This window comes from Orycteropus afer, unplaced genomic scaffold, assembly GCF_000298275.1.
Source record: "Orycteropus afer afer isolate SDZICR_OR568_19922 unplaced genomic scaffold, OryAfe1.0 scaffold00219, whole genome shotgun sequence".
Lineage (NCBI taxonomy): Eukaryota > Metazoa > Chordata > Mammalia > Tubulidentata > Orycteropodidae > Orycteropus > Orycteropus afer.
Window position 1 is genome coordinate 1,007,220 of NW_006921806.1, and position 15,042 is coordinate 1,022,261.

Genomic DNA, 15,042 nt, shown 5'->3' on the forward strand with positions numbered 1-15,042 from the left:
CTTGAGCCAAGATCCATCTGACAACAGCTTACAGGTATTATATTGAGTGAAAATAAAGCAGACAGAAAAAGCATATAAAATATACTTTAATTATGTGAAATTAAGAACAGGTGAAAATAATTTATATTGATTTAGTCAACATGTTGGTTATATTCCTGAGAGATCAGTGGTGATTGAGGGGCCAGATATTTGATATGTATGGTGGTTACCTGGGGCTATGTACAATACACTGTACTTTATGTACAGTGACAATTCCTGCACTTAACTTCATGTAAATTACAGCTTGTTAACAAAGGAGAATAACGTTTATGGAGGACATCTCATTTGCTACATACTAGGAATAAAATTATTGCATTGGGCAAGTCTGCTGCAAAACAAATAAACAAACCAAACTCACTGCCGTTGACTCAATTCTGACTCATAGCGACCCTTCCTTGGGTTTCTGAGGTGGTATCTCTATGGAAGTAGATTGCCCAGTTTTCCTTCCAAGCAGTGGCTGATGGCAAAAGATCTCTTTAAAGTATTAAAGAGCAAAGATGTCACTTTGAAGACTAAGGTGCACCAGACCCATGCCATAGAATTTTGAATGGCCTCATATGCATGTGAGAGCTGGACAATGAATAAGGAAGACCACAAAAGAATTGATGCATTTGAATTGTGATGTTGGCAAAGAATATTGAATGTACATGGACTGCTAGAAGAATGAACAAATTGTGCTGGAGGAAGTACAGCTTGAATGCTCCTTAGAAGTGAGGATGGCCACACTTCATCTCTTGTACTTTGGTAATGGTGTCAGAAGGGACCAGTCCATAGAAAAGTATATCATCCTTGGTAAAGTAGAGGGTCAACAAAAAAGGGGAAGACCCTCAACAAGTGGCTTGACACAAAGGCTGTGATGATGGGCTCAAGCATGGCAATGATTGTGAGGATGATGCAGGACTGGGCAGGTTTCATTCTGTTTTACATAGGGTCACTATAAGTTGTAACTGACTCAATGGCATCTAACAACAACAAGGAATGAAATACAGTAAAACCTGTGAAAACCAGAACCTGTGTAAGGTGAAAGAAAACTTGTCAGAGAAGGAAAATCCAAATATATTCCACTTAAATGAGTGATAGAAAAATGGTAAGACTGCACCCTGTCAAAGCCAGAAAACTCGAGAGACCTGAAAACATAAGGCAGTCCCATCAAGTTCTGGTTCTCACAGGATTCACTGTAGTAAACAAAAAAGCTCTATCCCACCTGACTGTGTTGTGAGAAAGAAAATAAACTAGCAGTTATAGGACCTGAGATACCTCAGACACATTCCTATAGCTTTAGGAATTGCTCTTGAGTTAGGACATCCTCAAATTGTACAGTTCGCAGCTCTGTGACAAGGGTCCTTGTGTTTATGAACACGAGTCTAAAAGCCCACAGACACATGACATCACTGGACTCAAGGGAAAATTTCGAGAACTCTGGAGCTTTGGTGTCTGTGAAATGGATTGATAACAGGTTTGTGTTTCTGACCACATGTCCCTCTTTGTCCCCAGAGCCTGTGGCAGTGTTTGCCAAGCAGCAGTCAGCAAGGAGTGAGGTGCGGGCTGAGGCAGGGACCAGCACCACACTAAGCTGTGAGGTGTCCCAGGCCCAGACAGAGGTGACTTGGTACAAGGATGGGAAGAAGCTGAGTGCAAGCTCGAGGATGCGCATGGAGGCCACGGGCTGTGGGCGGTGTTTGGTGGTTCAGCAGGCGAGCAAGGCGGACACTGGGGAGTATAGCTGTGAGGCCAGGGGCCAGAAGGTTTCCTTCCACCTGGATGTCACAGGTAGGTGACCATTAGCTTTACTTGAGAAAGATGATTGGACTGACTGTCTGATTGTTTTAGTTTAGGTAGGTAGTGTGTTTCTAGAAATGTGTCAATTTCTCCTATGTTTCAAATTTGTTGGCGTACAGTTCTTCATAGTATTCTGTTATTATCCTTTTTATTTCAGTTAGTGCTCTTGTAATGTTGCCCATTTAATTTCTTATTTGTGCTATTTGCAGTTTCATTTCCTTTGTTGGATTTACCTGTGGCTTGTCAATATTTTTAGTCCTTTCAAAGAAACAACTTCTAGTATTGTTGATTCTTTGTGTTGTTTCTCTGTTTTCTATTTCTTTTATTTCTGCTGTGATTATTATTGATTCTTTTCTTCTGGTGACTGTAGGCTTTCTTTTTGCTGTTCTTTTTCTAATTGCTTGAGTTGTTGTGTTGAGGTGTTGATTTTGGTTCTTTCTTTTTTTAAAATGCATTTTATTGAAATATGATTTATGTACAGTGAAATACACAAAACTAAAGTGACATGGGTCAATGCATTTTTTCTTCTTCTTTTTTTGATGTGTACATTTATTGCTATAAATTGCCCTCTGAGCACTGAATTTGCTGTGTCCCAAAGGTTTTGGTATGCAGTGTTTTCATTCTTGTTTGCTTCAAGGAAACTTTTTCGTCCATTTTCTATTTTTTCTATTATCCAGTAATTTTTAAGCAGGGGTTATTCAGTTTCCACAGGAGCTCTGGTAGCGTAGTGCCTAAGGCACTTGACTGCTAACCAGAAAGCTAGTGGTTCAAACCCACCAGCCACTCCTTGGAAGGAAGGTTAGGCAATCTACTTCTGTAGTGATACTGCCTTGGAAACCCAAGGAGGGGTTGTTATGAGTCGGGTCTGACTTGATGACACATAACAACATTTCCTCAATTACTGCTTTTTAATGCTTACTGAATCTTTATAATTTTCCTCTTTTGATTTTGATGAGAAGTTTTATTAATTTTCTTTGAGAATACTCTAATTTATTATTTTTTTCCCAAGACTGTCCATTTAATATTTATACCATCTTTACTTCCTCTCCATTTAGAAGTTCTGTAACTACACTATTTATTGCTTCTTTTTGCCTTGTAGTTGTGCTTGTTTACATATTGACATCTCTGGTTCCCTGCTTTCAGTCTTGCAGGTTTATTTTACTTTGAATACTTCTAGATCTGGGTTGATTTCCAGATGATGTTGTCATGTGTCCTTTTTCTCGGGTTGTTGTCTGCCATGGTTGGTTCTTTGTCCAAAGGACTCCATTTAGCATTTCTTGTAAGGTTGGTCTGATTTTACAATTTCTGTTTATCAGGAAATGTCCTAATTCTGCCATCATATTTGAGGGACAGTTTTGCTGAGTATATAATTCTTAGTTCACTGTTTTTTTTTTTTTTCTTTCAAAGCTTTATATATATATATATATATCTCATTGCCTTCTTCCTGGAATGTTTCTGCCAAGAAATCAGAGCTTAGGGTTATTCATTGTCCTTTGTAGGTAACTATTCATTTTTCCTGAGTGACTTTCTATATTCTTTCTTTGTCTTTAGTTTTGGAAAGTTTGATTATGATGTGTTGGTGGCATCTACCCTGTTTGAGGTTTGAGGAACTTCTTGAATGCATATTTCCTCATCTTTCATGATATTAGGGAACTTTTCTCCCAATAAATCATCTATAATTTTCTCTGTGCTTCTTTTTGTCTCTTCCTGTTCTGGAATTCCACTCATATATGAATTATTCCTCTTGATGGTGTCCACATAATTCTTAGACTTTCTTCATTTTCTTTTTTCATTTTAGTGGTTATTCATTTAACAGATTAGTATTGAGAGATTTGTCTTCAATTTTTCTAAATCTATCTTCCATTGGTTGAATTCTACTCCTTTCTCTTTTCAATTCATTATCTATTTCTGAAGTCATAGGATTAATCTTCTGGATTTGTGTTTGCTATTTTGTATGGTTTCTAATTTTCCACTTATTTTGTCAGTTTGTTTGCGTATTGTTTTCCTGAATTATTCTAGAGTTTTCTCTGTGTTTTTCTTGATTTTGTCTATGTTTTCCTTGCTCTTTCTCTCAATCTGATTAAGGTACCTAAATATAATATTATTGAATTCCTTATCAGGTAGTTCCAGTGACATTTTTTCCTCAGGAAGGTTATGTTGCTCTGTATTTAGGTTACTTCTTTGACCTATCCTGTTCTTGTTTCTTTTTGTGAACTGAAGTTGTCTTTTTTCTCTGAGAGATTGTGGTGTTGTATTTGTATATATTTGATGATTGTGTATTTTGCCCATTTTCTTTCTTTCTTTTTTTTTTTGCTTCACTTTGTTTGATATATCTGGGTGAGTGAGGTGAGTGCACTACTCTTCTTTCTATTTTGGCAGCACTTAGGTACTCACCACCTGGTTCCTGGAGGGTATGATAGATGATGGGAGTGTGTGTCCAAGTCTGTGTTTGCTGTTCATGTAGAGTAACTGAGCATGGACTGGGCTGCCATCTGCCACTTTTCAGGTAGTGCAGGAGTAAGTAGTGTCCCTTTCCCAATGGTGGGGCTACAGGAAGTGTGGGTGTAGCTGGGTAGTGTGGATGCAGTTTTTCTGGTCACCAGGCACTGATGTGGGTGCTGGTACAGTGTGGGGTGAGTGGAGCTGATTATCAGGTTCCTGCTGCAATTGAAAAGCTGCTTACAAAAATTCAAAATGCATGCTGTGTCAGATTAATTGATAATTCACCACTGCATATGTCTTGTTCTTTCTTTCTTTCTTTATATTGTGCTTTAGGTGCAAGTTTACAGAGCAGAATTTGTTTTACATTCAACATTTTGTGCACATTTAGTTTCACTCCATTTACCATCCCCAAGCCCAACCCAGTCTCCTCCCCTCCCTGCCGGGTAACACAACTCCCCCCTTGCCCCTCATAGTTATGCACTCCTGTGTGTCCTGCATTTCCTCCATGCATATGTTTCCCCTCTGGCACCCTGTGGTCGATTGCTCCAAGGGATGCATTTCCATAGAGTATGTGGGTACATCACCCTGGGTTGAGTGGTCTGCATGCATATGTCTTCTTGCTTACTGTTTGTATTTGGTTTCTTCTTCTAGTCAATATTTGATCTACTTCTTTGTCCTTTCCTTTTAAGTTCTGGGTTCTAGGATTATCATCCATATGTGTTTCATTTGTTCCTTGTGTCTTTGTTATAGAGGATCTAGGTAGCTTGTCTGTCTAGTCTGCCATCTTGCCCAAAGTCCATGGGACTTAGTTCTTTTTTCTCCCTTCTCACTGTGGACTTGGGCCTCAAGAGTTCAGTTTTATAATATCAAGTGTTGTTAAGGATGTAGAGCAACTAGAACTCTCACACACTGCTAGTGGGACTGTAAGTTGGTACAATCATATATGAAAACTGTTTGGAAATGTCTACTAAAGCCAAGCACAGGCCTATACTATGTGCCAATAGTTACACATACCCACCAAACACTTGTGCAAGAAAGTCATAGAAGCTTTATTAATAGCATGCCTAAATTGGAAGCAACCCAACCCTCAGTGGAAAAGGAAAGCTAAATTGTAATGTATTCATGCAATGGCATTCTATGCAACAATAGAAGTGAATGATATATCCAATAATGGATAAATCTTATAGACTTTATATTTAGTAAAAGAAAGCAGACACAAAAGTATCTAATGTATAATTCAATTTATGTGAAATTAAATAATAAGCAACAGTAATATATGATGATAGAGGTCCTTTGGGAGGGGTAAGTGGTGACTGTTGTTGTTGTTGTTGTTATGTGCCGTCGAGTCAGCCCTGACTCATAGCGACCCCTCCTTGGGTTTCCGAGGCAGTATCACTACGGAAGTAGGATTGCCCAACCTTCCTTCCGAGTGGTGACTGTAGGAGAGTAGAAATGGTCTATATTTGATATATGTGATGGTTACTTGGGGTATGTATACTTAAATATCATTAAGCTATAAACTACAACTGGCACTTTGCACATCTAAGTTATACCTTTTAAATAAGTCAAATAGCTTTGTGGGAGAAATTCTGTGTGCCACATCGTCAGGTATGTGACATTCACCCAATGCTGACCATTTGAGGGAAAGACAGTAAATTACCCTCAGCCTCAGCCACCTTCCTTCAGCCTAAAAAATTGCTCTTGAGTGAGGCTGTTCTTAAACTGTATACTTGTCTCTTTGGGATATGCATCTTGTGTTTGTGAACTCAAGTCTAAAAGCCCAACAGGATACATGACATCACTGGGGTCAATGAAAATTTATTAAACTCTGATGTTTAGTTGTCTGGGAAGTGAATTTGTACTAGGTTTGGGTCTCTGATCCTGTGTCCCTCCCTGTCCACAGAGCCCACAACAGTGTTTGCCAAGGAGCAGCCAGTGCAGAGTGAGTTGCGGGCTGAGGCAGGGACCAGCACTACACTGAGCTGCAAAGTGGCCCAGACACAGACAGAGGTGACATGGTACAAGGATGGAAAGAAGCTGAGTGCAAGCTCGAGGATGCGCATGGAGTCTACAGGCCATGGGCGGCAGCTGGTACTACAGCAGGCGAGCAAGGCGGATGCCGGGCAATATACCTGTGAGGCTGGGGGCCAGAAGGTTTCCTTCCACCTGGATGTAACAGGTAGGTGACCATTATAATGCTTTGGTTAAGGAAGATGATTGGACTGACTTACTGCCTGACTGGATCCTGGAGTCCTCTATCCTTAGCTTTCATGGCTTCTTATCTCCCATCCTCTTACCATCCCATATTCCTGCCTATGGCTGGGAGCAAAGGAGGCTTTCTTGGAAGGATGTGTACTAAAGGGAGAGAGTCTGATCTTCTTCCCCTCAAGTGGTGTTTCCAGGCAAGAATAGTTAGTCACATGTTCTCAGAGCCTACCCTGAACCCTCCTTGTTTTTGGTTTCCAGGACTCTGGTTATGTCTGGTACTTGGGGTCTGAGGTAGATCATGTATCTCACACCTGGGGTGGGTGAATATCCTCCTGTTGGAAGGTCTGGCAGCTTGTACATGGCTTCATGAGGCACCATATGGGCTTCTAATTAACAAGAGACGATTGAATCACTTTGAGGCAGGGGAGAGGTGACTTCAGTTACCCAGTCATATTGGCATTATCTAAGGCTGATCTTTGCATGGTTATAGTTTGGGTGCTCTGGTGACTGTTGCTTTCCTTTGACATAGATATGGAAGCCCTCTGTGCATATATGCACAAAATCTAAGTCCACATGTTGTTGTAAGGTCTGTGCAAAATAAATGAAGACTGGGGAATTGATAGGCGTGCTGCTGTGAGATTTAGGGCTCTCTTTTTAAAGGAAATTGTATTTTCCCTTTGTCTTCAGTTAGAATATTCTGTGTGAAATTTCCCTTGGAATTTGTGACATATCTTTGTGAATGGAAAGGAATTGATAGCTTCTGCCACATCAGCATGCTTTGTTAATGATGAATTACTATAGTGGCATTCCATGGTTGGTAACCAAACCAAACCAAAACCACTTCCCTAAAGTTGATTGCAACTCATAGTGACCATAAGGCACAGAGTAGAACTGCCCCATAGTGTTTCTAAGGCTGTAAATCTTTACAGAAGCAGATTACCTCATCCTTCTCTCCTTCAGAGTGGCCAGTGGGTTTGAAGTGCCAATGTTTAGGTTAGTAGCTGACTGGGTTAACCACTATGCAACCAGATTCTTCTGACTGGTAAAGCTGTATTTATTTCATAGCAGCCACTTAATAATCAGTGTGTGTCTGTACCCCGTTGCTGGTTCATAGTGAATGCCGAGAATGAATTTTATTTTCCTTTTTGTGAGAGCCTTGACCTCAAATTGGGCCTCCATTTTCACACTTGAGCAGTAGGGGTCATGATGAATATTTTCATATTGTATCAGTATATGGTAATGATTGTGGATATAGATACCAAATACCCTGATATCTCTTGAACATTATTGTAACAGAATATTACCAATTATTTTATAGATATAATTTTGAAAAGTTTGGATAGATTGACTATTTCCTGGAAAACCTTTGACTTGAGAAGAAATAGGCAAATCAAGCAGTCCTATAACCATTAAAACAATGGACCCAGTAAAATCTTCTTACAGAGCAAAATGTAAGCACACATGTACTATTCTGGAAAGAAATTATTCCAAGTTTATGGAGAGCCTTACAGAGAATACAGAAAAAAATAGTACATGTTTCCACTCATTTTATGCAGCTAGCATAACAGTGATACCAAAATATGAGAAGGTAAATATGAAAAATTAAAATTACAGGCCAATATCTTCTGGGTATGAAAGCCAATATCCAAAAGAAAAATTTGGCAAAGTGAATTTAGCACTATATTAAAGGGATAAGGTATTATAACCAAAGTAATTGTTTAGGAATGCAAATTTGTTTCACCATTTAAAAAAACCTCACTGCCATTAAGCTGATTTCAATTCATAGCAACCCCCATTAAGTTTTCGAGGCTGTAAATCTACAGAAGTAGATTGTCCCATCTTCCTTCTGCGGAGAGGTTGGTGGGTTTGAACCTTCTGGTTAGCAGCCAAATGCATTAGAAATGTTATAAAATCAATATAAACTATGAAATCAGCATATTACTAGAGAAAAACAACATGATTAAAGGAGCTCTGGTGGTATAGTACCTAAGCCATTTGACTGCTAACCAGAAGGCTGGCAGTTCACAGCCACCAGCCACTTCTTGGAAAGAAGATTGGGCAATCTACTTCTGTAGAGATATGGCCTCAGAAACCTGAGGAGGGGTCACTATGAGTCGGATCCGACTTGACGGCAGTGAGTTTGTTTTTTTTGGTTTATTAAATAAATGCAGAATACAAGTGCTTGGATAAAATATCATAAATCCAGAATCAGGGTTTAATAAAATTTAGCATCAATTCATGGTAAAGAACTTTTACCAATCCAGAAATAAAAGGCTATTTCCTCAATTTGATAAAGAAGAACTGATGCTTTGAATTGTGGTGTTAGTGAACAGCCAGAAGCAAAAACAAATCATCCTTAGAAGAAATACAGCCAGAATGCTCCTTAGAAAGAAGGATGGCTAAAGTTCATTTTGCTTTCTTAGGACACATCAGGAAAGGGCAAATTCTAGAAAAAGACACTCAATAAGATTGACACAGTAGCCATTCCAATGGGCTCAAATGTTAAAGATCATGAAGATGATGCAATACAAGGCAATGTCTCAGTCTGTTATATGTAGGTCACCGTAAGTCAGAGCTTACTCAATGACAACTAACAAGAACAACAAAACTACAGAAAATGTAAGAAAGTTTGTACTTCAAGTCAGCACCTGAACACTTTTCCTTTAAAATGGGAAGAATACATGACTGCCCACTGTCACCGCTTCTATCTACCATTGTACAGCACAGTAAAGAGATAGATGAAATAAAGGGTAAGTTGGAAAAAATTAAGGTGTCATTCACTGATGATATGTTTATAAATATAAAATTGCCAAAAGATAAATTATTAGCAGTAGTAGGAGTTGAGAATATTGCCTCACACAAAATAGATATACAAACACACATCATTGTCTGTATACTAAAACCAAAACCAAACCCACTGCCATTGAATCAATTCCAACTCATAGTGACCCCCATTGGGTTTCTGAGGCGATAAATTTTACAGAAGTCAATTGCCCAGTCTTTCTTGTGTGGAGTGGCTTGTGGGTTTGAACTTCTGGTAAACAGTCAAATGCCTTAGGCATTGTGCCACCAGACATCCTGTATACTAGCAACAAGCAATTGGAAATTAAAATTTTATAGAATGGTAATACTATCAGAGGTATCATGTTTCTATTTCCAAGTTTAGCAAGAGATATTTAAGGCTTTCATGGGGGTGTTATTAAGCATTTTTGAGAGCTAGTAAAGAAGATGTAAATAAATAATGAAAAATTCATGGTAGATGCAAAGATGTTCATTCTCAATCAAAATCCAAACAAAAGCCTTTTTGTTTGAAATTGGCATGCTGATATCAAGGACAAACTATGGCCATTAAACTCTTGAAGAAAAGCAAAGTCAGAACATTTGCCAGATACCAAGACCTATAACGTTACAGTAATCAAGACAGCAGGGTCTCAGTGCAGGGACAGATAAACAGACCAAAGGAACTCTGATACAGACCTTTCTGTAACTGGACTCCCCCATCCCTACTTTATCATTATTTTTTTACAATGATGCCTGTGAAAAGAATTAAGAAAGGAAGGTCTTTTCAAATATGTGGTTGGCTCATTTAACCATATGCAAATAAATAAAATTGAACCACTACCTCCCATTGTAGACAAAAATGAACTAATGAGTGGTTTAGTCCTCAATGTGCAAGGTAAAAGAAAGTTCTTAGAAAACATAGATTTTTAATGACTTGTGGGTAAGGAAAGATGTCTTAAGAGAACAAAAGAATGCATCAATCCCAAAAACATAATGGATATAGTTGTCTACTATTTATATTGTATGTATACATTGACTACTAAGAGCTTTCAGTCATCAGAAGACATCGTAAAGAGTGAAATTGTAAGCTGCACTGGTAAGCAAGATGTTTATGGCACATATAACTATGAGTGTCCCAGCCTTGAAATATATGAAGATCTCTAAGAAATGAATATAAAAAAGGCAGATAGTGTTATTGAAAACTGGGTAAATATTTCAACAGTGACACCATAGTAGAGGAAACAGAAATGGCCAATAAACATTGAAAAGGATCTCCCCTGCTATAGTCATCATGACAACACAAAGGAAAGTCCTGGGTCTGTAGAGCCACAAGCCCAGCCAGTAGCCGGGAGGTAGCAATCCTTACAAACCAAGAGTAGGGTCAACTGTGGAGCACCAGGACTCCCCTGCACTGCTGGTGGGAATGTTCCTGGTGCTGCATTTTGGAAAAGCCTGTGGCATTTTCTGGTCAGGTAAAAGTTGTACAGACTGTGCAGTCTTCTAGAGAAATTGTGCACAGAGAAGTCTCAGAAAGTGTTCCACCAGAAAACACCTCCCATGCCATCAGTAGTAGGAGGTATAAATGCACTGCTGTGAGTTGTTGCTCAGAAAGGTCTGGGGCCACTCCGGGTCACAGAGCTAGAGGGGGAGCCTGGAGTAGCTTCTGGATCTCTTGTTTAGTGCTATCTTCTTGCCTTCAGTGGCATCTCTGACTGCATGTCCCTCCTTGTTCTCAGAGCCTGTGATGGTTTTTGCCAAGGAGCAACCAGCACGGAGTGAGGTGCAGGCTGAGGCAGGAGCCAGTGCCACGCTGAGTTGTGAGGTGGCCCAGGCCCAGACGGAGGTGGCGTGGTACAAGGACGGGAAGAAGCTGAGTGCGAGCTCGAGGGTGCGCGTGGAAGCCACAGGCCGTGGACGGCGGCTGGTGGTGCAGCAGGCGGGCAAGGCGGATGCTGGGGAGTACAGCTGTGAGGCCGGGGGCCAGAAGGTCTCCTTCCGCCTGGATGTTACAGGTGGGTTCCTGAGATCTCTGTTTTTTCCTGAGGCACATGACGAGGCAGTGGTTTGGGAGATGCTCTTCAAGGCCTGTTTTCTCACAATGCTCTTCACATCCCAACCTTTGACATAACCAGCTGCAGCCCCAGCACTGTTCACCAATGTACTCTTCTCTCCAGCAAGCTCCTTATGGGGGGGGGGGGGGATGCCGGAATATTGCTCTTACATCTGCATCAATCCAGTCCCTTCACTGTTCCTGGCCTCAGGGTCTCTGCTCCTACCCAGACTCATCCTGGACATGGGTACCTCCTCTTCTAGAACATCCAGAATCCAGTCTTATCCCTCTGTGTCCTTAGTCACCACTGTTGATTGAGTCCACTTTCACTCCAGCTACCTGAGTGATCATGGTCATGTGCAGATGGGCTTGGCCTTCCCCTGCTGGAACCCTCTGTGGTCCCCCTGCACTTGGGATTCAGTCAAAGGCTTTGCTTGTCCCTGAGGCCTTGTCCTGCACACATCTCCCTCTTGTCTACAACATTCCAACCAAACTTGCTTGTTTATTTTTGTTCATCATAACCTCCTATTGTCTTTGTGATTTTACTTTTAAAACTTTATTTAGAAATAATAATGGATTTAGAGGAAGTTGCAAAGACAGTACAGACAGAACTTAATGCTCCTCACCCAGTTTATTTCAATGGTCACATCTTTCATAATTGTGGTACAATATCAAAAGCCAGACACTGATAGTGTGTAATGCAGATGTATAGTACTGCGTCACCTACCACATGTGCAGACTCATGCAAATGTCACTTCACATGAGATACAGGACATTATATCACCACAAAGATCTGCCTCGTGCTGCCCCTCATGCTCACACCTACCCTCTCCCCAACACCTCACTAACTCCTAGCAGCCAGCAATCTGCTCTCCATCGAGGCAATTTATCATTTTGAGAATGTTATGTAATGAAACCATGCAGTGTGTACCCTCTACCTACTGGCTTTTTTCCCTCAGCATGATTCTATTGAATCCATCAGGTTGCTGCATGAATCACTAGTTCCTTTGTATTGCTGAGTTGTTTTCCACAGCGTGGATGCACTGCAGTTTGGTTGTTTGTTCACCTGATAAAGGATATCTGGGTTGTTTCCAGGTGTTGGCTATTGTGAGTAAAGCTGCTCTGAGCAATCTGGGTTAAGCTCTTGTACAGACATACATTTTTTATTTCCAGAATAAAATGTCCAGAAGTGTGTTTGCTGGGTCATATGTATTTTGATGTTTAGTTTTGTAACAAACTGCCATACTCTTCCAGAGTGGCTTTGCCATGTTATACGCCACAGCAATGTATCTTTGACATTTAGTATTACCACTAATTTTTTATTTTAGCTCTTCTAGTGAGTATGTAGGAGTTCTGGTGGCGTAGTGCCTAAGGCATTTGACTGCTAACCAGAAGACTGGCAGTTCAAACCCACCAGCCACTCTTTGGAAGGAAGAGTGGGCAATCTACTTCCATAGAGATACCACCTTGGAAACCCAGGGAGAGATCGCCATGAGTTGGAATCAACTCGATGGCAGGGAGTTTTTGTTTTGTTTTGTTTTTTAGTGAGTATATAGGCCACTCCTCGGAAGGAAGGTTGGGCAATCCTACTTCCGTAGTGATACTGCCTCGGAAACCCAAGGAGGGGTCGCTATGAGTCAGGTATGACTCGACGGCACATAACAACAACATAGGGTACCTCACTGTGGTTTAATTTACATTTTCATAATGGCTAGTGATGTTGAATTTCTTTCATGTGTTGTATTTCCTTTCTGTGTATCCTCTTTGTTAAAAAGTCTCCTCAGGTCTTTAGCCTGTTTTCTACTTGGATTTCTTCTTCTTTTAACTGTTGAGGTTTGTGACTTCCCTATATAGTCTAGACACTAACATAGTCTAGACACTAATCCTTTGTCAGGTATGTTGTTTGCAGATACTTTCTCCTATTTTGTAGCTCGTCTCTGATTCTCTTAACAGAGTCCTTCATAGAGCAGAAATTTTCGATTTTGATGAAATCCATCCAGTTCCTCTATTTTTCCTCTATAGATTGTGCTTTTAGAGTCATGTCTAAGAACTCTTTACCCAATCTTAGTTCCAAGGATTTTTTCCCAATGTTTTCTTCTAAGAGTTTTATAGGTTCACATTTTATTTTAAAATCTATGATCCAATGTGAGTTAATTTTTATATAAGGTATGAGGTTTAGAGGAGCTCTGGTAGCATAGTGCCTAAGGCACTTGACTGCTCACCAGAAGGCTGGCGGTTCAAACCCACCAGCCACTCCTCGGAAGGAAGGTTGGGCAATCCTACTTCCGTAGTGATACTGCCTCGGAAACCCAAGGAGGGGTCGCTATGAGTTGGGGCCAACTCGACGGCAAAACAACAACAACATGAGGTTTAGGGGGAGGTTCATTATTTTCCCTTGTCTTTTTAAATTTTAAATTCATTTTTAAGACTTTTATTGAACTATAACAATCATGCAGATCATACTGTGTTTTAAATGTCAGTTGGATCTTTAGTATTGTCCCCTCCTTCTTTCCTAACATTGCAAATTTGTGCATTCTCTCTCTCTGTCTTCTTTTTCTTTGAACATTCTGACTAGATATGCGTGTCATTCTTTTGGATTTTATTATCATTTCCTTAGAACTGATGCAGCTTTTGTTCATTTTTTTCTTTACTTCCCTCCTTTTCTCCTGCTCTCCCTCTTCTTTCCTCCCTTCTTTTCTATCTTTGCCTTTTAATCCCCTCCCCTCTTTGTTTTGTTCTCTCCTTCGCTTTAGTCTGGATGTTTTCTATCAACCTATCTTCAAGTTCACTAATTGTGAACATCTCACTTGCTGTCTATTCTGTTGATAGCATCATTATTTAAGTTGCTGTATATTTCATGTTTGAGAAATTCCACTTAATTGTTTTGTTTCTCTTTTAAAAATTATTATTATAGTTTTTGGTGAAAATATGCCCAGAAAAACATCTGCTGCTTCAACAATTTCTACATATATAATTCAGTGACATTGATTATATTCATGGATGATGCCATGCATCCAGTCTTATTATTACTAGTATTTTAACATCATTAACATAATCTCACTGCCCCTAAGCTTTTCATACAGCCTTTTGAGCTGCTGTTGTCAGCTTGATCACATACAGATAATTCTTTAAAGAGCACAATTCTCAAGGGATACATGTTTTACTAATTAAGTGAGACAGCTTTTGGTTTAAAGAAGACTTTATGGGGATATTTTTGGTTTAAGCTTTCAAGATTATTTCAGGGCAATAGTTTTGAGGGGGTTCATCCAGTCTCCACAGCTCCACAAATGCTGGATTCCTTGAAAACTTGAAGCTCTGTTCCATATTTCCCCACTTTTGATCTGGATTCTTCTGGAGAATCTTTGAGCAAATTTTCAGTAACAGTAGTTCAACACATCCATTCCTGATCTCATGGCATAGGAGGCAGTTGTTCATGGAGGCAATTAGACACACATTCCAGTTCCTCCTACAATTCCTGATTCTCCTTCTTTCTCTGCTGCTGAAGGCACATGAAGACCAGTTGTACCTTAGATGGTGTCTTGCAAGCTTTTAAGACCATAGGCACTGTGGAAGGAATTAGGAGGTAGAATAGAGACAGTAAGAACAACTTTAGGCCAACTGACTTGAATATCACATGAAACCATGACCCTAAACCTTCAAACCAAAAAAACAAATTCCATGAGGTATTTGGTTGTCATAAGCAACATCAGCAGCTGCTCTTTTTTGTTGTTGTCATTATATGT

The 15,042-nt window shown here is 40.0% G+C and overlaps 1 protein-coding gene across 1 annotated transcript in view; it reads left to right on the plus strand.

Annotated features, from left to right (window-relative positions):
* Positions 1-15,042, plus strand: part of OBSCN (obscurin, cytoskeletal calmodulin and titin-interacting RhoGEF) — a 312,151-nt gene that overhangs the window by 72,191 nt on the left and 224,918 nt on the right. The window contains 1 exon segment of the mRNA XM_042782023.1: positions 10,986-11,261. Within this exon segment, the coding sequence (XP_042637957.1) occupies positions 10,986-11,261 (276 nt within the window).